The 26,217-nt window shown below is 40.8% G+C and overlaps 1 protein-coding gene and 1 long non-coding RNA gene across 6 annotated transcripts in view; one reads left to right on the forward strand and one right to left on the reverse strand.

The window, feature by feature from the left end:
* The window catches only part of KCNH1 (potassium voltage-gated channel subfamily H member 1), a 218,021-nt gene that overhangs the window by 91,008 nt on the left and 100,796 nt on the right, over window positions 1-26,217 (forward strand). For all 5 annotated transcript variants that reach the window (XM_083733198.1, XM_083733194.1, XM_083733196.1 and 2 more), the window contains exons 8-9: window positions 13,275-13,474; window positions 18,245-18,497. In XM_083733198.1, the coding sequence (XP_083589324.1) occupies window positions 13,275-13,474; window positions 18,245-18,497 (453 nt within the window). The remainder of the gene's footprint in view (window positions 1-13,274; window positions 13,475-18,244; window positions 18,498-26,217) is intronic.
* LOC310842209 overlaps window positions 15,516-26,217 on the reverse strand; it is an 84,233-nt gene continuing 73,531 nt past the window's right edge. Inside the window, exons 3-4 of the long non-coding RNA XR_014563000.1 lie at window positions 22,623-22,823; window positions 15,516-18,703 (exon numbers count right to left, since the gene is read on the reverse strand). This is a non-coding gene — a long non-coding RNA (uncharacterized lncRNA). The remainder of the gene's footprint in view (window positions 18,704-22,622; window positions 22,824-26,217) is intronic.

A 26,217-nucleotide genomic window follows, 5' to 3' on the forward strand; every position in this document is an offset into this window, starting at 1 on the left:
CGGGTTCGCGTCTCCGCTCCTCCACATGCAGCTGCTGGGTGACCTTGGGCTAGTCACACTTCTTTAAAGTCTCTCAGCCCCACTCACCTCACAGAGTGTTTGTTGTGGGGGAGGAAGGGAAAGGAGAATGTTAGCCGCTTTGAGACTCCTTAGGGTAGTGATAAAGCGGGATATCAAATCCAAACTCTTCTTCTCTTCTTCCCATCTGTGGAAGGACTGGGGAGGAAGAATGTAGAGGAGAACTCGATCGTCCTCTAACGTAGTTGACTAGGAAGTGCTTGAGCAAACAGATATCTAAGAAAAATAACCAGAAATAGAACTTTAATTACAAATGTATTTAAGGAAACTCTTCTAAAATAGAGTTCCTTATTTTTTTCACTGGAAAGATCTCTGTGATTCTTTGGTGGCATGCAAATTAATGACAGAACAGAACAAGATGTGTTTCAAATGGGAGAATAGCCACCAGAATAACAAGAGAGCGCAATAGGAAAATATTTTTAATAACTCCATGCGTGCCTGCTGTTTGATTACAATAGCAGATTAGGGCTAAGTATGCCATCCTGACTCATTATTTTCTGGCAGCAAACATTAATTAGAAGGGGAAATGTCTTAGGAGTAGGCTTGGATTTTCTCTCTGTCAAACTTCTTTCTAAAATTGAAAAAAAGAAAAAGACAAATTTAGTATGCATGATCTGCAAAGATTTATAACCACTTCAGCCCTTGAGCTGCAAACAGATATATTTATTACTGACAGCTGTTATGTGCTGGAGTGCATTCATGTCTTCATATCACTTCATAATTTGTTAAGCTCAGATCCAGGAAAATATGTTTACTAGTGTGTTTTGCCCTCCTCACAGTGCTGCACTGGTAAACGACTCTTGTATTGGTAAATCACACATTAGTTGCATGCTGTTGACACTGCTTTTAATGACTATGGGAAAACTAGAGCAATACTCCAATATTGTATGTGGGAGATGATGTGTGTGGCAGAGAGGGATAGCAAAGGCAAAAAAAAGTTCAGCTGTTAGATCTGGTGCTGAAGTAAACCTGAGAGACTTGATAAGTTAGGAACGTTTTAATTTTGTGTTGATGCATCGCTTCTGTTTTCCCTAACCAATTACCAGCCATTTATCAGTCTGCTGTGTAGGGGGGGATTCAAGCCACAACAAAGAGCCAGTATTATCATAGCAAGATGACAAGATAAGTGGCACCTTTTTGAAAGGTTCTGCAGTTAAATGGGATGGGAAGATGGGAAAGGAAGATGCAATGGGCTTAAAGCACCAGCCATTAGAAGATTGGAGGTTTTGTGTTAGCATTTTGTACAGATTTTATGGGGGAGAATTTACTAATGTATTTTTGATTTGCATGAGGATGTTGAGGCATTTTCATAAGGGCAGAACGCAAAAGACTTAAGGTAAGAAAGCAGGCAGAGGCTAACAGTTTGGAGGATCTAGTTTACACAATTTGCGTACACAGCATACAGGTGCACATGCCCTATTCTTGAGAGTCCCATGTGTTTGCTGATTGGGTAGAAGCCACCTGGTATTTGCCAACCCAGCCTCTCAGTGGATGACTGTGACTTATTTCTGTGATTGCCACACCCCTTGTGAGATAGGAGCTCAAACACCCATGCAAGATAATGAGACAGCTGTAAACTGCATGAACCAGGGATTGACAAATCTCTCCATTTTGACTCTCTTGGTTTCTCTTGGTTTCTTTCCAATCTATAATTCAGTTCTCTTCATATCTGAGGCAATTTGGGATTTTAATAGCTCCAAACTAATGAAAATTCACCAGCCCTGTTTAGGGAAGCTTTTAATGTTTAATAGACTATTGTGTTTTAATATTCTGTTGGAAGCCAGCCAGAGTGGCTGGGGAAACCCAGCCAGATGGGTGGGGTATTAATAATAATAATAATAATAATAATAATAATAATAATAATAATAATAATAATAATAATAATAATATTATTATTATAGCAAATTTTTGTATGCAGTTTTGACTAATGTGCAGATTTTTACAAGGAATTCTCCCCGTAAGGATCCATGTTATGATTTCCACTACTATATTCATTTGTGCACACATTTCCTTAATCTATGTCCCCCCCCCCTATATATTGCTTAGTTGGAAAGCTGCATTGGAAAATCTGGATACGTGTGAATTTCAAATGATAGCTGTGTTTATGTTTGTTTATTGTTAGGTAGTTTTGCATGAAAACGCAAACCTAACCAAATTCTTCCTCCATCCCTAGTTGTGGACCTGTGATTAGTAGATTTCGTACAGGTGTGGTGAGAACATTTAAATAGGGGAACACCAGCAACTACCCCCCCCTTCTAGAGATCCTATCTGCACTCCTGCACTTAGGGGTTGATCACCCCCTTTAGGCTTCCCAGAGTGCTATCAAATTCTGGAGTCAAAGATAATGTTGACAGTCTGCATCACACTCTCCCATCCACTGACCTGCTGCCTCCCTTGACAGGGAAGCTCAGGCAGCTTCATAGAATAAGTCATAGAAGAAGTCATCAAGTACATATGTCTGACCTTAGCTGGCCGGCGATTGCTCTGTTTGGTCCCTGTTCTATGCCTATCCCTATTCTATTCCTGGCTCTGAGCCGTGCTCCATGGTAACATCAAATCACTCTGCTTTCTAGCAACTCCTTTCCTAAAGAGCTCCAGTGGCCAACAAGAGCCTTGTCTATTTTCAGGCATTTCAGTGGGTTTGGGACTCATGGTAATAAGACCACGACAAAAGTACAATTCTCTGTATTTCTTACTTAAAGAATCATAACTGCTTGACAGAAGTGTAACTGATTTAGGCTGCTAGTAACTTATTTCCAAGCAAAACTTGAAAATTAATCTCATCTCACACAGTTCTGACTCTCAGTTTAGATGCTTTTAATAATATAATTTCCAGCCTCTTCTTAAATGGTCTTTCCCTTTGTCTCATAAAAGAGGACTGATTATACAAATAGTCTATCACTGCCTTAACACATGGGTAAACTTCGTCAAGGGTTATATTTTAAAATATCGGAACAAATTCAGGTTTGAACTCAGACTAGCCCTTTAATTTAGCCACTCGGGGAAAGTGACAAACCTTAAAGCACAAGCCAGACTCTTTGGCACAAATAATCAAAACAGCAGCTCTCACTGGAGATTTAATTTCAGCTCTGTAATTGAAAATGGCCCATGCATTACTCTCTATAAATTGCAGAACGAAAATGATACCCTTAAATGACTCTGCCTTCATTTAAGTAGTGACCTGTTCATTAGCACTGTGAAATGAAATAGAAATCCATTTTAGTTTTTGAGACTATTTAATTTTGTTGTAGATAAAAGTCAGCAAAACAGGACATCAACATTATTTCCCTCCCTAAATTGTACAAAATTCCCTCAGTCTTCCTTCATCTTTTTCACTCCAGTGGAAAGCATTGCATCTATTAATATACTGGCCAACTTTATCCCTGGTTTCAGCTAAAGTCAGGTGTAAATGCCCCCAAAACTGGCTGAGCAACAGGGCCTCTATGTTTATAAACTGTGCTGAGGGCAAGATCATGACTACTTGGCCTCAGACCTGAAGAAATGAAACAGCACAGAGGAAAAAAGCTTTAGCATTATTTTTGAAAGTGAAATACTGATTGTGCAGTCTCTCAGAGAGACTGGAAGATTTACTTACATATTACATTATTCAAAACTGCTCTATAAAAATTTCAAGGTGACTTAACCGAAGATGAATTATAATGCAGTTTGAAATCTCGAAACAAACTGATGAGAGCAATGAACTAGTCCCTATTAAAATATCACAACAGATTTAAATATGCATTAACCAAACTAGAAATGCTTCTAACACAAGAAAGTTTTTACCTGGCAACCATCAACATTAGCTTTTTCATCTCATGACTGTAAAGTGTTGCTTAGTTTGCATTCTCACAGTGCAATAGCAAAGCTGTTGTATTCCCACAGTTTCTACTTCTGATATTTTTTTCTGACTCTGCTCCTGTTTCTTGTGCTGCTGCTGCACGAATGTTTCTAGGGTGGACAAGAGGCACATTATTGTTACACCTGAATGATGGGAATGTTTTGCTCTGCAGCACCAATTTTGGGCACTTTCACACTGTCACCATTTTGGAGTGGTATTCCGTCTCATGCTGGCACTTTCAGGTTGCACAATTTTAGTTCATTGGAAGGTCTCGGGCAATAAATTTGCTCCCCACTCAATGGACATTTTTACAATTGGTTGTTACATCTGTAGTGATGAGGTGGAGAAAAAGGCTGCAAGGACTGAGGTCAGGGTGATCTTTAGGGTCACTATTGGGGGGGGTGATGCTGGAAGTTTGCTTTTGTGCTTGTAACCATATTTGTCTATGCCTGTTCCTTTCATGGTTGTTACCAGTGCTGATGTTGATTATTTGTCATGGGGTTATTGGGCATTACTGGAGGGAAATAGTTTTATGCTTTGCAGTATGAGATCCAGCACTCTGGTATAAAACTGGGTCCCTCACAGGTGAGAGGGAAGTATCTGATCATTCAAAGGGCATTTGGTGTTCACTGATATGAACAGTTCATTAATTTTGTATTCTTGTCGGTGATCAGTTGTAGGAACAATATAGGTGTGTAGTCAGTTATATATTGGGTTATAAGGTTGTGAATAGTTGTAGTCATTGTGTAAACGGATGGTGATAGTGACATGGTGTGAGTGTTGTGTGAATATTGTGTTTTATTTTGGTTCGGAGTTTGTATCATGCTGCCTAGTATTTTTCTCTGGAGCTTATTCAGATAGGTAAGCATATGGTATATTTATGTATTTGGATTTTTCTTAAAGCAAATCAAATGCAATTGTGCTGATTGTATATTTATGTACAGTGGAACCTCGGTTGTCGAACGCCTCTGTAGTCGAAAGTTTTGGCTTTCGAACGGCAAGAAACCGGAAGTAATTGCTCTGGTTTTTGAACGATTTTCAGAAGCTGAACGTGCTACACGGCTTCCATTTTGAGTTCCCCTGTTGTATTGACGATCTGTATTGGGTTTTTGGTTTTTGAACGTTTCGGAAGTCGAAAGGTCTTCCTGAATGGATTATGTTAGAAAACCGAGGTTCCACTGTATTTTGCTTTTACTTATTGTTAACTGTGGGTAATAAACTGGCTGGCTAAACAAACGAACAGATAGTAGCCCCACAATATTAGTGGTAAATGTGTAAATCTTGATGAATGTGGTTCTAATGTGTTAGTTAACATCGGTCATAATGCAACTTTAGTTAAGCACTTTGAAATCCCATTGCTTTCAAGGAGGTGAGGCTCTATCAATGGCTACTCACTGTGAAGGCTATGCTGTGTTTCCACAGAAGAGGCAGCAGTGCTTCTGAATACGAGTCGCAGGAAGTCACAGGAGGAGAGAAGGCTCTTGTGCTTGAATCTTGCTTGTGGGTTTCCCCCAGGTATCTGGTTGGCCACTGTGGAAACAGGATGCTGAACAAGATAGTCCATTCATTAGCCGATCCAGCAGACTCTTCTTATGTTCTTAAGGGATTTGAAGCATATCCTTATCTATCCTATGGAGAGTTCAACTTCATGATTTTTTCTTCTTCAGCTGAATTGCACCCATAGTTGTAAAAATATATTGTGAGTAATTTGACTCTGGTTTGACAATTGCAGAATTCCTGATTCCATTATGAGATTTGAGCAAGTATAATATGTATTGGTTGAGCAATTTTAATGAACCAGCTAAGTCATGCTATGTTTTTCACAGTAATGCATATGTTTCAGAGAGCTTAGATGGAGAACCAAATTTGGAACTGTATAACTTGAATTATTATTTGAAAGTTATAATCATAAGTTACTAAAAGAAAAAGCAACAGACTCAATATCGAAGCGCTGTTGCAGCAGGTCATTATAGTTACATGGTGTTAGATGGATTCTAAATTTGTCTTATTTCTATGGTGGTGATACTGCTACCGAAATTAGAACTATACAGATTGAGTGATCTCTTTGAATTGTCAATCAAGCTTTCTATTAATAAGTAGTAATGGAATTATGAATGACAGGTCTGAAATTGGATATTTAACATTTTGTTAATTGATTTTTAACATTCTAGCACCATGGAAGTTCATGCACCAATATTTTCATTTTGCGGAGGTTAGTATCCATGATGTTGTGTGTTAAATGTAGATTATTTCATTGTAATGCTGCACTTATTAGTGCAACAAGCCTTGGTTCAGATCCTAATTTGGCACTTTAGAAAAACAGTCTGCCTTGATCCAGGGTGCTTTGTAGGCTGCCTGATTCAGCTTAAGGTCTGCCCATGTATGCTTTGCTCCACTTTATTTTCAGGGTTTTAATTTTTTTAAAAGGCTTTTGTATTTTCCCTTTTGGCAGAAGCTGATGAAGCTTTTTAGCGAATGGCCCAGTGTTGACTACTTCCCAGCCAGAGCCGTTGGTTGGTTGTGAGGAAAATCCCATCTATACCATCCTGAGGCTTGGATACAGTTGTGAATAACAGTGGCAGCCTTGTGTTGATGCAGATTCATCTTATTTCTAAATCTAGTTTCAGTATATTCTAGAATGAGAAGCAGTCCAAGGACTAGCATGTTTATAAAATTAGTACATGGCATTCAGGATTCCTCACAACAAACACTCTGTGAGGTGAGTGGGGCTGAGAGACTTCACAGAAGTGTGACTAGCCCAAGGTCACCCAGCAGCTGCATGTGGAGGAGCAGGGAAGCGAACCCGGTTCACCAGATCACGAATCTACCGCTCTTAACCACTACACCACACTGGCTCTCTCTCTTTTAGCCCTTGTTTGTCATTTTAGGTCACAATGATGCAATGGTATCAGAAGTTAGAATGAAATAAATTCTCTCGTCATGCTCTAGATTTATCTACTGCTTTCTTTAGCCACCCTGTCTCTTGAGTAGCTACCCTAAACCCCTCCCTCCTCCAACCTAAAGCTGCTTCTGATTTGAAGCACCATGAGCATTTCTTAGGGTCCCTTCTGTGATGATCATCTCTGCCCCCTTTCCTCAAACTTTTCTTGAGGTTCGTCTTCACCCTCCTTCTGGACCCTTCATTCATCTTTCATGCCTTTGGAGTCCCTGTCTCTTAGGGTTCCCTGAGTCCTGGGACCACTTCCTAACCCTTAACCTGCATCCTGTGAGATTTTAATTCTAGCCAAACTGACAGTTCTCCCTTGCCACACAGAAGCTGGATTACAAACTTCATTGTTTCTTGAATATCTGAACTTTCCGTGCCGCCATACCAGCTTAGGCAATCAGTGTCAGAGGCATCACCACCACAAGTACACACTCGCGTTGGTTGATCTTACTCGGACGAAACAAGAGGGCGCTCCTTAAGAGAGCACATTTTAAATCAGTCCAATTAAATGCGATGATTCATACTGGGAACATGAGACACTATTGCAACACTCATAACCCCAATTACAAGGTTTGAGTGTTTTGCAACTACTCCAGGCAGGAATTCTTTAAAAAAAACCAACAAAACTTTAAAAAAAGCTATATTCTATTCTGACAATCAAGTACATACTTTTTTTTTTATTTGTGTGAGTTTTAACTACCTTAAAAGTAGTAAATTGTTTGGTAGCCTCTCCAACCTGATAGTGACCTTCACAACTTGGCTGTAAGAGTAACTCCCTGTAGCAATTATGCAGCTTTTATCTGTAGTGTTATTAAAAAAAACCCACCACAATGTTTTAAATGAGGTGGCAGCGCAGAGTGCATTGTTAATGAGTTGCCACATTGTCGCAGACAAGACACTGTACTTTAACTCTGAACAGAGAAGACGTAATTGGGAAGAGAGAATAATGCGAAGACGCTCGGCTCTGTCTGAGGGTTCTGTACATTAAATGACATCTGCTGAAAAGATTTCTTTCTGGGCTGGTGCTGTGGCAGGTGTTGCCACAGAAGAACAATACTAGCTGTGAATGGAATTTGCTCATGCTCTGTAAGAATGCTTTCTTTGCCTGTTCTCTTTGTGGCAATAGCCCAGACTGAAAGCATTGGCTGAAGAAAAAATGTGCGAGGCTTAGGATGAGATTGTACAGTAAATTTTGATGGGCAAATGTTCCCTTGCTATCGACTTCCTCTCATAGTTCTTCTGTGGTTAATCACTGGCTTCCTATATTGAGGAAATTGAGTATAAATATTCTTCTCATATTGATGAAACTAAGAATTACCCTCGTAAATGTGTTTGTTACCTCAGCCTGCGGCATGAAAAGCAGGTGTTTGTGCTGTAACTTGGGCCTTTTTTCAGGTGCAGTTTTTTAAATGTTTCCAGAGATTTACTGAACTCAGCTGCATGGTGGGAGGACTCTGTGAGCCCAACATGCGCACGCAGGAAGGACTGTAGTCTGGTGGTAGAGTATCTGTTTTCCATACAAAATGTCTCAGGTTCAGTTCCCAGCTTTTCCATTTAGGGTTGGGAGAGACCTGTTACGTATTCTGTGTTTTCCTGAGCTTGAGTCTGGATTAAGGATTCTGAGCCTCTGTGTTCTGATTCGATACATGATATCCAATCACAGAACATTTCAAGCTTTGGGCCTATGCCATTGGCCCTTAAACTCTAATAATAATAATAATAATAATAATAATAATAATAATAATAATAATTTATTATTTATACCCCGCCCATCTGGCTGGGCCTCCCTAGCCACTCTGGGCGGCTTCCATAAAAACCAAAAATACAGTAAAATACCACACGTTAAAAACTTCCCTGAACAGGGCTGCCTTAAGATGTCTTCTGAATGTTAGGTAGTTGTTTATTGCTTTGACATCTGCTGGAAGGGTGTTCCACAGGGCGGGCGCCACTACCGAGAAGGCCCTCTGCCTGGTTCCCTGTAGCTTTGCTTCTCGCAATGAGGGAACCGCCAGAAGGCCCTCGGCGCTGGACCTCAGCGTCCGGGTAGAATGATGGGGGAGGAGACGCTCCTTCAGATATACTGGACCAAGGCCGTTTAGGGCTTTAAAGGTCAGCACCAACACTTTGAATTGTGCTCTGAAACATACTGGGAGCCAATGTAGGTCTTTCAAGACCGGTGTTATATGGTCTCGGCGGCCGCTCCCAGTCACCAGTCTAGCTGCCGCATTCTGGATTAGTTGTAGTTTCCGAGTCACCTTCAAAGGTAGCCCCACATAGAGTGCATTGCAGTAGTCCAAGCGGGAGATAACCAGAGCATGCACCACTCTGGCGAGACAGTCTGCAGGCAGATAGGGTCTCAGCCTACGTACCAGATGGAGCTGGTACACAGCTGCCCTGGACACAGATTTGACCTGTGCTTCCATGGACAGCTGTGAGTCCAAAATGACTCCCAGGCTGCGCACCTGGTCCTTCAGGGGCACAGTTACCTCATTCAGGACCAGGGAATCCTCCACACCTGCCCGCCTCCTGTCCCCCAGAAACAGTACTTCTGTCTTGTCAGGATTCAACCTCAATCTGTTAGCCGCCATCCATCCTCCAACCGCCTCTGAGTTATGATTCGCAGCTTGGAAGTTTAGACAGTCAATCACATTGGGAGTGGGAGTGGCCCAGGCCTTCAGAAATGTATATAAGCAGTTGCTTTGCCCCTGTTGTCCAGTTCTGTTAGCTCAATAAAGGTTCTTGCTGTTATCACTGTGTCTTGCCTGGTGGGAACCCACCTACACTTCAAGACCCTTGCCTAGAACCCCAGAGAGCTGCTGCCAGTCAGTGTATGCAGTCCTGAGCTAGATGCTTCCCTTATTTCATGCAGGCTATTCCCTTAAAAACCAGGCCATTTTGTAATGTGACACCCGATCTTATTTTTCTTCTTAATTTGTCTTACTTACTCAGTGGGCCAAATCCAGCATTTCACAAGTAGAATTCTGCTCATGCACTGGGGCGTCTTCCTCTGAACATCCCCACATGCACAGACAGTGCTGGATACAACCAACTAGGTGATATCCGACTACATTATATTCACAGTGGGACCCAGTGAAATCAGTGGGTTAACTAATATAAATTCATTTATTTCAAAGGCTCTGCTCTCAGTAAGACTTAGTTGAATTCAACCCACGTATTGAAAGTACAGTATGCATTGCCAGTATAGTAACCCATTGTATTGCTGGTGGAGAATGTGGTGGCTAGGTTGCTTGTGGGGGCAAGTTACTACCAGTCTATAACACTTTGCTTGCGGTATTTTCACTGGCCAGTTTGTTACTGGGCCTAGTTCAAGGTGTTGGTACTAACATATATGTCCCTATAAAGCTCAGAAGAGATTACTTGAGAGACCACCTTATACACCCAGTAAATTGATGCAGTCTGCAGGATAATTTCTCTTGCAAGTTCCAAAATTCTAAGAAGCCTGGTCCACAATAACTCAGAGCAGAGCTTTTAAAGTGGCTGCTCCTGTCTGCCGCTGCCAAGATGCAAACAGCTCCCACTTTTTGTTCCAGCAGGCTTTTCCAGCTGGATAAAATGAGGCCTTGCTGCAAATGTCTACTTGTTAGAGTTTTAGTGTTGTTTTAACTATATCTGTTGCTTTCGTGTTTTTAACTTTTTAAAATTATGTGCAAATTGCATCAAGATGGTGGTTTAGAAAGCAAATAATAAAGCAACAACAATGCATTTGACAGGATTCAGAATATTTGGGCTTGGTGTGCCCCTCACCCCTCACCCCTCACCCCTGCTCTTTCTTTCTTTCTTTCTTTCTTTCTTTCTTTCTTTCTTTCTTTCTTATTTTGTGTGTGTGTGTGTGTGTGTGTGTGTATAAAATCAAAAGTTTTTAAAAAGAGTTCCTCTATTTTAAAGAAGAAAAGAAAATGCGGATCTTGAGGGCCTTCTCGGTAGTGGCACCATTCCTGTAGAATACCCTCCCATCAGATGTCAATGAGATAAAGTACTGCACAACTTTTAGAAGACATCTGAAGGCAGCCCTGTATTGGGAGGTTTTTTTAAGGTTTCTTTTTTTATTATGTTTTTAGATATGATGTAAGCTGCTATAGAGTGGCTGGGGAAACCCAGCCAGATGGGCGGGGTAATAATAATAATAATAATAATAATAATAATAATAATAATAATAATAATAGTTATTATAAAGTCCCCAATGCTATGAAAGCATATAACCTACAACCTTGTTCAGAAACCCTGTGGGTGAAATGATGTTTGTTTGTTTTACTTTAAAAAATGTTTTGATGAATCTCCTGCACTAATACTGTATTTCACTGGCTAACTAATGGCAAATTAAAGCTAATAAGGTTTGAGATAGATTAATCAGATGGAGTAGAATGCCTTTTGGCAAGGGTAATTATAATACACAATTTGTAATTAACAGTCAGAATGGTTATTTGCAGCATCCTGATTATGAAGAATTAGAGATGTGTGGGGACTCAATTAAGCATGGTGTGGCTGGATTATAATTCAGGGATAGTAGCTCTCACCCAGAACAGAATTAAACTCAAGGAACTTCAACCTTAGTGGCATGGCTTGTTCACATTTAGTTGGCTGCCCCACTGCAGAGATGTTCTCAAACCCTGGACAGCCTTAGACAGGGCATGACAGCAAGTGTGGTCTAGTGAGCGTGGTTCCACTCCTTTTCCTCCTACCAGTATCAGTGCTTGATTTTGTACACCTTAGTAAGGCTTTAGTTATTGTTGTTTAGTCGTTTAGTCTTGTCCGACTCTTCGTGACCCCATGGACCAGAGCACGGCAGGCACTCCTGTCTTCCATTGCCTCCCGCAGTTTGATCAAACTCATGCTGGTAGCTTCAAGAACACTGTCCAACCATCTTGTCCTCTGTCGTCCCCTTCTCCTTGTGCCCTCCATCTTTCCCAACATCAGGGTCTTTTCCAGGGAGCCTTCTCTTCTCATGAGGTGGCCAAAGTATTGGAGCCTCAGCTTCACGATCTGTCCTTCCAGTGAGCACTCAGGGCTGATTTCCTTAAGAATGGATGGGTTTGATCTTGCAGTCCATGGGATTCTCAAGAGTCTCCTCCAGCACCATAATTCAAAAGCATCAATTCTTCAGCGATCAGCCTTTATGGCTTCTATATTCTTTATTCATAAACCCTGTTAAAACTAAGTGTCCTTGGAGTGTTTGAAAGTGACTGCAGAACCAACATCTTACCTGTATATACCTACGCATCATTTGTTGCATTTTAATGAGGAGTCACAAGCACTTCAAAGGCACTCCCCTTGGTGCAAATATCACACAAAAGCTTGTCAATAAATTTAGAGTGTCCCCACCTCATTCCTCAGTGATTATTCTCTCACTACCAAGGCCCATTATTGATCCACACATTAACAATTGACCATGCCCCTTTCAGTCCCTGCCAAGTAAGCCTGAAAACTATTTGATACTGCCTTGTTTGCAACCAGAATTGTATGTGACGAGCCAATTAGTGCATTTCAAAACATTTAGAATTTGTTGCTTAAGGCACTAACCCTCGCCCGCAATTAATGTTGATATATGTAGTTAGCGATATTTTGATTTTGGGTATACTTATTCAGAGGAGAGATTCCCACTCAGTTGTGGAGCACATTCTCTGTCTGAAGAAAGTCCTAACCTCAAACTTGGGCATCTTCAGAATGGTAGAAATGGAAAGATCACTGTCCAAAACCTGAGGGAACCACAGCCAATCAGTTTAGATCATCCTTCCCCAACCTGGTGCCCTCCAGCTGTTTTGGACTGAAACTCCCATTAGCCCTAGTCAATATAGCCCAATGGTCAGGGATGATGGGAGTTGTAGTTCAAAATTTTGGGGAGTGCACCAGGGATTCAGCTATGCAGCTGCAAATACGTTTGCCAGCAATGCTGGTAACCACCAGCAGTATTAAAAGGAGCAAATACACTTGGATTCTGCAACGAAGGGGATTCTGTACCTGCTTATGGTTAGTTGAACTGGAGGAAGTTGATTAGTAAGAACAAGCAAGGCTCCAATAAGCAGCCTTCAGGGGTGTAAGGCGAGTTCCCTAATAACTAGGAGTTCTCCAATAAAGTCACTAAACACAAGCTAAACTGACATGGGCATTCTTTAATTGAAACAAGAGAATTTGTGCTAAGGGGATGCTCCACTAACAGGATTCAGAATTACTTGAGAAGCACTTGAGTGCCAACAGCAACCATCCAATAAGTGGCATCTTCATGTCAGTTTGTAACAATTAAGATAATTAATGCTGTATTTTGCATTACTTTCTCCTACAGAGAACACACTGTATCAACATTGATCTCAAACGTCCTGCTTGAAAAGTGTTCGGAAAATATTCAACTTTATCTCTTCTTCTTCTTCTTCCTCCTCCTCCTTCTTCTATTTCCAGCTCTCCTATATGCAACGATTTTTGGTAATGTAACAACCATATTCCAGCAAATGTACGCTAATACAAATAGATACCACGAAATGCTAAACAGTGTCCGGGACTTCCTGAAACTCTATCAAGTGCCCAAAGGTCTGAGTGAACGTGTGATGGATTACATTGTTTCTACCTGGTCCATGTCAAGAGGCATCGATACAGAAAAGGTGAGCTGTCTTGATATTGGAAAGCTACCATCAAATAAATGCTTCCTTGCTGTTCCTTACTCGTAGCTGCTATTCTTGATGACTGTTTATCGGGTTAATTTTTTTAAAACTCAGTTTTCCTTATATCAAATTCATCTTTGTCAAATGTAGAGATGACTGAGTTCTCTGAAGTTTTCTCCACATACTGGCTTTGTAAGTTTCAAATTTCCATTGAGAAAAATATTGGGAAATTTGAAGAATGTTGCAATGCAACCCAGCAGCGCAGATTTCTTTCCCTCCTCCATTCCTTCTCTGTTTGTTTGTTGCCCATTGTGGTGGCTAATACAGCCAGGAGAATTGGGGGAGATGTAGTTATCTAAGGGGTTTCTGTATTTGGGAAGCACATGATATATCAGCCGTGAAGAAACTTAGCAGGTCTTTATATGGATGTGATGTTACTGCTGCAGACCAAGATTCCTCTGGATGTTATAGCCACAGAGTTCTCCTCTGACAGCAGCCCTGAGGATAAAATGAACCCACTCCCTCAATTGTCCCATGAAAAGGTGCAATCAGCTTCCTCGCCTTCCCTGAACGTTGAGAAGAGACCTCTGCCACAGACTATCTAGAGCAGCCTTTCTCAACCTGTGGGTCCCAGATGTTGTTGAACTACATCTCCCATCACCCCTAGCTAGCAAGGCCAGAGCTCAGGGATGATGGGAGTTGTAGTCCAACAACATCTGGGGACCCCCAGGTTGAGAACCGCTGATCTAGAGGATCAGGAGAGTCCAGAGGAGATATCACCACAGGCTGGAACCCCAAGTCCTAGAAGAAGCCAACTGTAGAAGATCTCCCTGACCAGATTCACAATGGAGGGGGGGGATTCTAGTCAATTAATACCTATAGCCCAGGCTACAAAGATCTGCCATTTGTTCCAAGACACAGCGGAGGCAATTTGCATGTTCTGTCCCAGCTGGATCACAAACAGGTCCTGAAACCCACATTTATGTAGGTCCCTCTCCAAGGTGCTGATTCTGCTTTGCCTAGCCTTCCATTACTAGGCCTGCTACTATTAATATACAGCACTGTCCTTCGTTTGAAGATCTCAGGGCTCACAAGATAAAAGCACAAATACCCTACTTGCAGTAGTGGGCATCCCCATGGAATTGGACACCCGTGAACCCTACGAATGGTGCCTTGAGTGCGTTCTGTGTGTACTAAATAAACAAATCCACAAATCCAGGAAATCCAGCTTCTCTGGCTCAAAATTGTTGGTGAATTTTAGTAAATATGAATGCTGTTTCTTCAACTGGCACCTGCTTCCACACCCTTACTCCTTGTAAGAGAGGGCAAGTCCCTGGGTCCAGTGGTGGAGCTTCATGCTCTGGCACCGGGGGGCGGAGAGCAGGCAGGGAGCAGAGAGCAGGCCCACCTGGGCATGGCGCACGTCCTTGGGGCGTGGCACCCAGCACAGGTGGGGGTGGGGGACAGCCGCGATGGCACCCCACCGGGATTGTGCTGCCAGGGGCAGTGCACTCTGCTTCCTCTGCCGGTGCCTTGGTCCATTGCATATTCTGTGTGTAGAATTATGGAATTATGGAACTCGCTACTGCAGCAGGCAAGAAAGGCCACCAACGTGGATGACTTTGAAAGAGAGTTAGACAAATTCATAGAGGATAAAGCTATCAACAGCTTCTGAGTGGGATGGCTATCCTCTGCCTCCACTTCTGAATAGAAACAGCAGGGTGGCTGAGGGCTCTTGCGCTTGAGTTTTACTTGTGGGTTTCCTACAGGCATTTTGTTGGCCACTGTGAGAATAGGATGCTGGACTGCACGGCCCATTGCTTGATCCAACAGGCTCTTCTTATGTTCTCATGCAACATTTCTATTCAGTCATGACTTGAAAAGCATCCTCAGTTTCCTCTATTTAACATCTTCTCTTTTCTTTATTTTTATTTCTATACAAAAGGTGGGCTAATTTCAAAACAAACTTCTGCCCTCTTGCGCCAAAGGCATTTTCATGAGAAGAATGCAAAGGTTATTGAATCACAGCTATCCATTTTCACCTTGAAGAATTGCTTTAATAAATATAAATAAATATTCAATTCTTCAACTATTAAAAGAGATATATTCTGATAGATTTCTGTAATTGACATATTCATATCATAGGCAGTGGAGTTTAGTATCTGGTTCTTTTTTAAAAAAGCCTGTGTTGATAGCAGAGGCTAACAAATTTAAGACTTGAGTAATGACAATACCAGTCCATAAATTCTAAAGTCCAATTCTCAAGCTCCACTGAATTTGCATACAAACACAACTTCAAGAACATTGTGGAATGAATAAATCATAATGTGATTTCTACACTCCTGCATTGCTGTCACTACTGATGTGTGTCATGTAATACATCTCTCTAAGCAAATATTTTGAAGGTGAATTTATCCCCTGAATCACTATGCTTTGATTTTACCTGCTTGGTGAGGTACAGAGGGTATAGAGAAACTAAAACAGTAAAAGCTAATTTAAGCATTATTGATTTATTTTGCAAATGTAAGGTAAGGTAAAGGTAAAGGACACCTGGATGGTTAAGTCCAGTCAAATTCAACTATGGGTTGCAGCGCTCATCTCCACTTTCAGGCCAAGGGAGCCGGCGTTTGTTTGCAGACAGCCTTCTGAGTCATGTGGCCAGCATGACTAAACCACTTCTGGTGCAACAGAATGCCGTGATGAGTACCAGAGCGCACAGAAACGCCATTTACCTTCCCACCACAGCGGTACCTATTTATCTACTTGCGTTGGTATGCTTTGGAATTGCTGGGTTGGCAGGAGCTGGGTCAGAGCAACAGGAGCTCACCCCTTCATGTGGATTTGAACTGGTAACCTTCTGATCAGCAAGCATAAGAGGCTCAGTGTTTAAACCACAGTGCCACCTTAATGGGCTGAACAATTGAAACAAGCCATCACAACAGTTTTGGTTACATTTTAACATGTATGTTGATGAAAGGCAACAATGCTAGTATTTTATTGTTTTGTTGTAGATTTATAAATGATTCTTAGTTTTATGTTTAGTAAGCCACTTATGGTATAATTTGTTGCAGAAGGCAAGTGGTGGTTGTTCTGTAAATTTGAAAGAAAGTATTATCAGTATCATGCATAGATTTGGCAGGTACCTTGCTTTTGATTTTCAGACATTTTCTTTTAGATGTCTTATGCTGAAAGGCCTATGTAACTGTTAAAATTTTTTTTGGTTCAGACAGACACTTTAACAATTGTTTTGTACCGTTTTTATTTTTCATTGTATATATTGCTATACATTGCCATTGTATGAATTGGCGATATACAAACACTTTTATAAATAACGATAAAATAACTCAGAAATCCTGTGTTTCCCAAATAAGTTCTAGTTCTGCCCTTACCATTAAGCAAAGGTATGTTAGACAAGCATATTAGTAAAACAAGTTTATTCTAAGGACAGTTGCCATCGTGGTAGCTGTCTTCTAGTTGCCCCAAGGCAATGGCAAAGGCCAGGACTTGTTGGGAAATTCCACATCTGAGTGTATTTTGAGAAAAAGGTTCTTCTTTTCTAGTGGAAGAAAAATCATCAGCAATAAGCAAACTTTCTTTTCCTAGGCATGTGAATACTAGCAACTACTATATGATGCTATTGTGTTTGTCCACTGATGCAATGATACCACTGTTCTGCGCTGGTTTGACCATGAATGAAAATTGGAGGTTTCAATAAAATGAGCTTTTAACAAAATGCAAATAAAACAGAATCCAACCAAAGTTAACCTCATTAGAGAGATTTAAGCATGTGCCAGGTCTTGGATGTGAACTACAATTTTTTTTTGGGGGGGGGGTGTTGGGAGGTGTAATTAGCAAGGCAGCCAATGTATGTTTGGCCACATATCTCTCTCCCCCTGCCAGGTATGTGATGATTATTTGCTACTGTAGGTTAATTGGTTTTCTCATGACAAAGGAATTTGAAAGCCCCCTGATCATATATACATTCCAAAAAGTTTAAGCATTTGTGTGCTGTTTCAATTGCATGCCCTATTTAAGTATGTGATATGCATTCTGTTCTATTGATTTCACTGTCTTAAAAAAACAAAAAACCTTTGACTATTATCTTGGCAGCTCAGTAGCTACCAAAGAATGTGTTTGTCCTAAATAACAGTTTTATTCTTGGTCTTGTACAGATATCTTCTTCCTTAATATTGAAGAGCTTTTTAATTTAATGTTGAGGCTGGTGCAGGAATTTCAGGGTCAGTGAGGATTTCACTTTTAAAAGTAATTTTCTAACTTTGCGTTCCCTGACAGATTCCTGTTTAACATTTGCAATTATAACTTCAGCAGCTGCCACCATTCCCAATGAGATTTAATGATTACTATTAATTATTTTCTGTCTGCTATCTTGGCAGTCGGAGATGTTTCAGTTTATTTTATAAAAACAAACATCTGCTGAGCAGTGTCACAGCTTCCATGCACATAGGTAGATGCAGAGGATTCCAAATTCAAAGGCAAATACCTAAAAACATGGTTGTTATTAGGGATTCACATCACTTAAGAGACAGATGGCTAGATTCCATTGCTGCAGCCACTTGTCCAAAAGAGCAAAGAAGCAGGGTCAGGGATTTAGCCAATTATAAGTTGGCTAGCCAACAGGAAGCCAAAATGAATCTCCTGCACAAGCACACGATGCTTTTTAAAGGAAAAAAAATGTCATAATGACAGCACACAGTGGATGTAGCACACTTGAATCTCTTGCAGAGGTTGATTCTTGTAATGTTGTCCCAGGTTCTGCAGATTTGCCCTAAGGACATGCGAGCGGACATCTGCGTTCATCTGAATCGAAAAGTTTTTAAAGAGCACCCTGCGTTTAGGCTGGCCAGCGATGGGTGCCTGCGAGCTCTTGCCATGGAATTTCAGACGGTGCACTGTGCTCCGGGGGATCTCATATATCATGCTGGAGAGAGCGTGGACAATCTTTGCTTTGTGGTTTCGGGATCCTTGGAAGTTATCCAGGATGATGAAGTTGTTGCAATTTTGGGTAGGTTCTCCCATTACATTCTGTCTTCGTGTTCACATTTGTGTACCAAATGTTTATTCTGAAAGTGAATTCCTGTGTAGCTTCTTTCTTTCATTTTTTGCTTTTTTAAAAATCAGCTGTTTTGTTTGAGTTTTGCTTAGGGTTTCTTTTTATTGTAAATATTGTTTGGTTATTGAGATTTGTTACTAGGGGTGTCGGAAGCTGAACTGCAGTGGAACAGAAACACAGAAACAAATACAGAGTAAAGTGGAAAATTGTTAGCCACCTTGAGTTCCTCTGAAAAAGGGGGAATGTGTTTTCCCCCAAAATAATAATAATAATAATAATAATAATAATAATAATAATAATATACACTATAGCTGGGGAGAAGCATACAGCTAGTGGTGGTCATCCATGAATTTATAATTCATTGGAAGTAAGGGACCCATCCATCCCTCTTCCCTCTCCCTCCCCATCCCGTCTTGGATATATTTATTGCAATGCTGTTGTTTAACACAGTATTTCCAGGCATCATTAACAGCATAGAAGCATTAAAGAACATTAAAACCTATTCTGTCAACCAAAGCCCAAAGCATTTTGAAATGTAGATTTGCTCTATTTTTAGCCAGAAAGTTCAGCCACACAGTGAGGGCACTAAGCACATAAAAAAGGTTTTTCCACTTCAACACAGTGGAAACAAAGCAAGGAGAGAAAGACCATGTGATAACCCATAAGATGTAGATAAGTAACAAGGCTGATCCAGCCTTCAGGTGGTGATGCGATTCTATCACACCTTTCTAATGGTAAAGTAAAATCTCACAGAGATGCGGTGCAGTGTCTGTTGCTCACATTAGCCTTGCAGAAAAAACAGCAGCCTAGCAACCTTAAATCTTTCAGAACAAATGTAGCTATCACTTAGAAGGAAATATACCATCAGGAAAGTGAGAAGACAGAGCAATACAGTGGTACCTCGGGTTACATATGCTTCAGGTTACAGAATCTGCTAACCAATAAATATTACCTTGGGTTAAGAACTTTGTTTCAGGATGAGAACAGAAATTGTGCAGTGGCGGCGCGGTGGCAGCGGGAGGCCCCATTAGCTAAAGTGGTGCTTCAGGTTAAGAACAGTTTCAGGTTAAAAACGGATGTCCGGAACGAATTAAGTACTTAACCTGAGGTACCACTGTATACTATAGAGCAAACGCCTTAGATGTTGTTTCTTTCCCCCCCTATTTCTTCCTCTCCTTCTTTTACTTGGGGAAGCTGACTTGCATTTGTATCTGAATTTGTCTCTCTGTCTCAACTAGGTACCCAAAAGACTGCTTGTATTCTGGTTCAGCCAATTTTTATTTTATTTATTTATTTATTTATTTATTTATTTATTTGCAAGGTGGGGGCAGCAAATTATTTGAAAGGCATATATAAATAGTCTCAGTCACAGTTTGGAGTCCTCCAGCATGCTGATGTCTCCCTCTTCCAAGCCTTTTGTTGTCAACAGTCCCCTTTCATGTTGTCATCCCCTCCCTCCCTGGTTCTCTACTTGCCCTTTGGGGCTCTGTCTGGGCCCCTTTCCTTCCCTAGGCCACACCTCACATCAGACCTCGCATTCTCTCCCTTACTGGGTTTTGTTGCTTGGCTGGAATGTAATTCTGTAAGAGCTCCTCTTTCTTGCCTGGATTGACTATGCAGCCCCCAAGGTGGCCCAAGAGGGAATCATAGAATGGCGGGTGGCGCTGTGGGTTAAACCACAGGGCCTAGGACTTGCTGATCCTAGTGGTTCGGATCCCCGCGACGGGGTGAGCTCTCGTTGCTCAGTCTCTGCTCCTGCCAACCTAGCAGTTTGAAAGCACGTCAAAGTGCAAGTAGATAAATAGTTACCACTCTGGCGGAAAGGTAAATGGCATTTCCGTGCACTGTTCTGGTTTGCCAGAAGCGGCTTAGTCATGCTGGCCACATGACCCAGAAGCTGTACGCTGGCTCCCTCGGCCAATAAAGCAAGATGAGCGCTGCAACCCCAGAGTCGGTCATGACTTGACCTAATGGTCAGGGGTCCCTTTACCTTTACCTAGAATTGGAAGGGACCCTGAGGATCATCTAGGAATCTCAACTGAGGCATCCATGACAGATGGCCATCCAGTCTCTGCTTAAAATCCTCCAAGGAAGGAGGGTCCACAACCTCCTGAGGGAGACTGTTCCACTGTTAAACAGCTCTTAGTGTCAGAAAATTCTTCCTGATGTTTAGCTGGAATCTTTAGCTGGAAGGATCCTTGTAACTTGAAGCCATTGGCTTGGGTCCTAGCCTCTGGAACTGGAGAAAGTAAGCTTGCTCCATCTTCCATGTGACAGCCCTTTAGACATTTGAAGATGACTATCATATCTCCTCTTTGTATCCACTTTTCCATTCTAAACAGACTCAGTTCCTTCAGCTGTTTGTTATAAGGCTTGGTTTCCATACCCTTGGTCATCTTAGTGTCTCCGGACAGCGCTGGCCCCTGGCCTCTTAAGTGAGATGGGCGCACAAGGAAAAGCAGCTGTGGCAGCAGCTTCCAATGAGATTTTGCAGGGCTCTCACAAGATCTCACCAGAACCTGGAAGCCGCCACCAATGCTTCTTGCTTATCCATCATCAGTGTCACCTGCCGTGGTGCAACCTCTTGGATTCTGTCACCCAAGGCAGCTGCCTCAGTATGTCTCATGGGCGGGCCGGTTCTGCTTACAGGATTGTACTCAAGACTGGCTGGATGGAGGAGACCACACTTTAGGGCTGCTGAAGGATCCCTCTGTGGTTATGACTGTCATTAACAAGGACAGTGGCTCTACTGTTAATTGGTCAATTAAGAACACAGGTCAATAGTCTTAATATTAATTAACCTGTTCCACAAATTTTGAATTCTGATTATTCAGCAGTACCCCTCAGGATTTTGAATAGCAATCATCGTGAAAATTGTACTTGAAAGTGTGTGGGGGGGTGTGTTCACTAAACTATAATCGCTCAGTTTCTCTTTTAATGGAATGTGATTTTCTGTTAGGAGTTATGCTCTTATCCCACCTTGCAACTGAGAAATAAACTGCATTTTTTATTATTATTTTGTGACTGAATGATCTATGTATCTTAGGAGCAAAATGTCCTTTGTGCCTTAAAAAGATATGAATGAATTTACAGGCAATATTTTTTTTAATGCCATTAGAGCCAACTTTACGCTGAAATTAGGAGGCTGAGCCTCCTACAACAATATTTCGTTTGGTGAGCTTATTGCTCTTGGCTTATTGAATACGCTGTGTTCTCTTGCATAATAACGTTACTATAAATCAGGTTTACTCAGTTCCTAAGAGGAAAGCGTGATCTCAGTTCCAAATGATATTCATCGTGCTAGAAGGGTATCTTTTGAGAACCAGTCTGGCGTAGTGGATAGGATAGAAACATAGAATCATAGAATCATAGAGTTGGAAGAGACCACAAGGGCCATTGAGTCCAACCCCCTGCCAAGCAGGAAACACCATCAGAGCACTCCTGACATATGGTTGTCAAGCCTCTGCTTAAAGACCTCCAAAGAAGGAGACTCCACCACACTCCTTAGCAGCAAATTCCACTGTCAAACAGCTCTTACTGTCAGGAAGTTCTTCCTAATGTTTAGGTGGAATCTTCTTTCTTGTAGTTTGGATCCATTGCTCCGTGTCCGCTTCTCTGGAGCAGCAGAAAACAACCTTTCTCCCTCCTCTATGTGACATTCTTTTATATATTTGAGCATGGCTATCATATCACCCCTTAACCTCCTCTTCTCCAGGCTAAACATGCCCAGCTCCCTTAGCCGTTCCTCATAGGGCATCGTTTCCAGGCCTTTGACCATTTTGGTTGCTCCCCTCTGGACACGTTCCAGTTTGTCAGTGTCCTTCTTGAACTGTGGTGCCCAGAACTGGACACAATACTCCAGGATCTTGGAGTTAGGCCAAGCAAATCTGTGTTCAGTTCCCTGCCTAGTCATAAATTTGTAGAATGGAAGGGAGATCTCATCCAGCCTCCTACTCCAAGTTAGAAATCCAGAGCAAGAGTATTTATATCAGGTGACTGCCCAGTCTCTTCTTGAAGATCTCCTGTGAGATCTCCACCCACCCAGGAAATTCACTGGGTGATCTTACTCTTACCTACCTTTATGTTGATAAATGGAGGCACCCTGGGGGCTGGCCCTTTAAGATTCACTCCAGACAAAGGTGTAGAGCTTTGATAACTTCAGGGATAGCTGTTGAGATGTTAGGCTACAAGAACTTTACCAATCCTGGCTGGGGCCCATTGGACTTGTAGTCCAGCAATATCTGGAGGGCACCATGTTGACTACCCTTGATCAAAGCCCTGCTTTACAAAACCAAAACATATCTCTATTATTAGAATGTAAACATATGCAGAAGTATTTCTACACTAATACTGGAAAAGTGCAAATGCTATCTTTGTTGACTAAACATTGTATCTCCCTTGCTGTGCTGAAGTTTTGGCTGGAAATGATGTGGCGAAGTACATTAGGACCTGCCTCTTTTAAGTAGGAAACATTGTGTACAAAGGGGAGTGGGGTATTCGATTTAAAGCATTTAAATAAAATACTTTTAAAAAATCTGATCCTTTTAGGATTCCAGTTTGGTATGGAATAATTTCCACCTCAATACAAATAGCTATAATAAAGCAGATAAAATCAATAAACCAACTAAAGTTATGATTATAGTGTGACCATGCATGCATTTGTTATGCAAACCCAGCTATTTTAATTTGTTTACTGCCACCAGGGATTGGGGTGGTTTCATTTGTTTACTCTGATTAAGAGAGCACATTGCACAGGCGGATGGCATGGATTGCGTGTCCTCAGATTTCCAGAGTAAGTTATTTTTCACAAAGTCATCATCCCCGAGGAATTTTTCTTTCTTTCAAAAAAACCATGTTACCCCTGTGGAAATGTGTGTGTGCTCCATTCTGTAGAAGAAAGGTGTTAAATGGCCCATTTGCTCTAGAAGGAGAAAACCCTGCTGGTTTAATTTTATCTAATTGCAATCTTAAAGCATACTGACATAATTGTTCTTGTAATGCTTCTCTGAAACGGCTTTGGTTTATTACTTTACCCGCAAGGACATCTATTACTCAGAAGTGCCGAAGGTGATAGTCCCAACTCAATGGGATAGACTCATAATGTGGCACAAAAATATTTAAACCTTGCCCCCACCCCCCATACAAGGGAGTTGGATTTTATTTGATGTATTATTTCCGTTTAGCAACCGCTTACTTTCTCAAGATCTCAAAGGGGTTCCCAGTCTTTCTGTCTGTCTATCTATCATCTATCTATCTATCTATCTATCTATCTATCTATCTATCATCTATCTATCTATATCTATCTATCTATCATATCTATCTATATCTATCTATCTATCTATCTATCTATCTATCTATCTATCTATCTATATCTATCATCTATCTATCTATCATCTATCATCTATCTATCATCTATCTATCTATCTATCTATCTATCTATCTATCTATCTGTCTATCTCTATCTATCTATCTATCATCATCTATCTATCATCTATCTATATCTATCTATCTATCTATCTATCTATCTATCTATCTATCTATCTAATCTATCTATCTATCTATCTATCTATCTATCTATCTATCTATCTATCTATCTATCTATATCTATCTATCTATCATCTATCTATCTATCTATCTATCTATCTATCTATCTATATCTATCATCTATCATCTATCTATCTATCTATCTATCAATCATCTATCTATCTATCTATCTATCTATCTATCTATCTATCTATCTATCTATCTATCATCTCTATCTATCTATCTATCTATCTATCTATCTATCTATCTATCTATCTATCATCTATCTATCTATCTATCTATCTATCTCTATCTATCTATCTATCTATCTATCTATCTATCATCTATCATCTATCTATCTATCTATCTATCTATCTATCTATCTATCTATCATCTATCTATCTATCTATCTATCTATCTATCATCTATCTATCTATCTATCTATCTATCTATCTATCTATCTATCTATCTATCATCTATCTATCTATCTATCTATCTATCTATCATCTATCTATCATCTATCTATCTATCTATCTATATCATCTATATCTATCTATCTATCATCTATATCTATCTATCTATCTATCTATCTATCTATCTATCTATCTATCTCTATCATCTATCTATATCTATCTATCTATCTATCTATCTATCTATCTATCTATCTATCATCTATCTATCTATCATCTATCTATCTATCTATCTATCTATCTATCTATCTATCTATCTATCATCTATCTATCTATCTATCTATCATCTATCTATCTATCTATCTATCTATCATCTATCTATCACTCATCTATCCTGTCTGTCTGTCTGTCTGTCTGTCTGTCTGTCTATCATCTCTACACAATAAGTACAATAAAGACTAGAATGATTTCTGTAAAACAACAACACTCAAAGACTTAAACAATATCCATGTTGATATGAATAATCAGAGATCAGTACAAGACAGTATGATGCAAAATTACAACCAACATAAAACATTAGTCATGTAGCCACTCACCCAATCTCACTCACCATCCATTGCACAGAACCACAACAGTCATTTACTACTTTGAATATTATCTCCGTCAACCAACCACTCAACAATATAACAACCTACAGGACCTACAAAGGATGACTGCCAATCATACACATGTGACATAGTCTCCCCATCTTCAAAGCACTAAAGAGCCCATGCCCCACACCTACTGGACCATGCTAGGATATCTTACCGGGGGGGGGGGCAACATTTCAGTTTGCCAAATGGAATGATTCCCCCTCTCCTCTCCCTGTGTGCTGTTCTGGGGGCTTTGCAGCTGCCCAGAGCCAATTTCAGAGGCCCATGGGGGCAAGAGGGGGTAGAGCTTGGCTGTGCTTGCTGCTGGTGGTTAAGTGGATCCCACACATAACGTTGTATCCCCCTAAGTTATACTCAGAGTAGACCTATTGAAAGAAATAAGTTAGTCATGGCCTTTATTTTCAATGAGTCTCTCCTGATTAGGGGGATACAACCCAAAGAGAAGCAGCCCCCCGTTTATTCGGAGGTTACGAGGCACCGCCAGCAAAATCATGTGTAATTGAAACCCATTGGATTATTTTGATTGTTGTTAGCCGCCCTGAGCCCAGCTTCAGCTGGGGAGGGCGGGATATAAATAAAATTTATTATTATTATTATTATTATTATTATTGAAAGCGTCTGCAGTCACCCCACTCTGCCCATTTAGTGACATTTCAGTGATGCCTTTATGACGTTTCCATGTCCCTTGTAGGTTCAGCGTGATGTGCATATACACAGTTGCACACATATTGAACGCATGTAAATGGGAGACTGCCTATATAGCAAACTCCTATCTTGCAATTTGATCATTGCTCTATTACCACAATGTGCTCTATTATATGACATGAGGAAAATATTTTTGAATCTTAAGTGTTTGCGTTGGACCCACTGGTCATTTGGCATCTACCCAATGGAAAAGGTATCTGCTAAATGAATACAGACTCTTTATCTTGTTATTATATCTTTATAGAATATGGCCACATGACAACAGGGCTGTTCTTTCAGATTCTGAGGAGAAAATATTTCTGTTTATCAGATCTTTTTTTAAAGATTTCTTAGGCCATACAATATTTTTTCATGTGAACTTGGAAGAGTAATTGTGGTTAG

The sequence above is a fragment of the Podarcis gaigeae genome (genome assembly GCF_964106915.1).
Source record: "Podarcis gaigeae genome assembly, chromosome: 3".
Classification (NCBI taxonomy): domain Eukaryota; kingdom Metazoa; phylum Chordata; class Lepidosauria; order Squamata; family Lacertidae; genus Podarcis; species Podarcis gaigeae.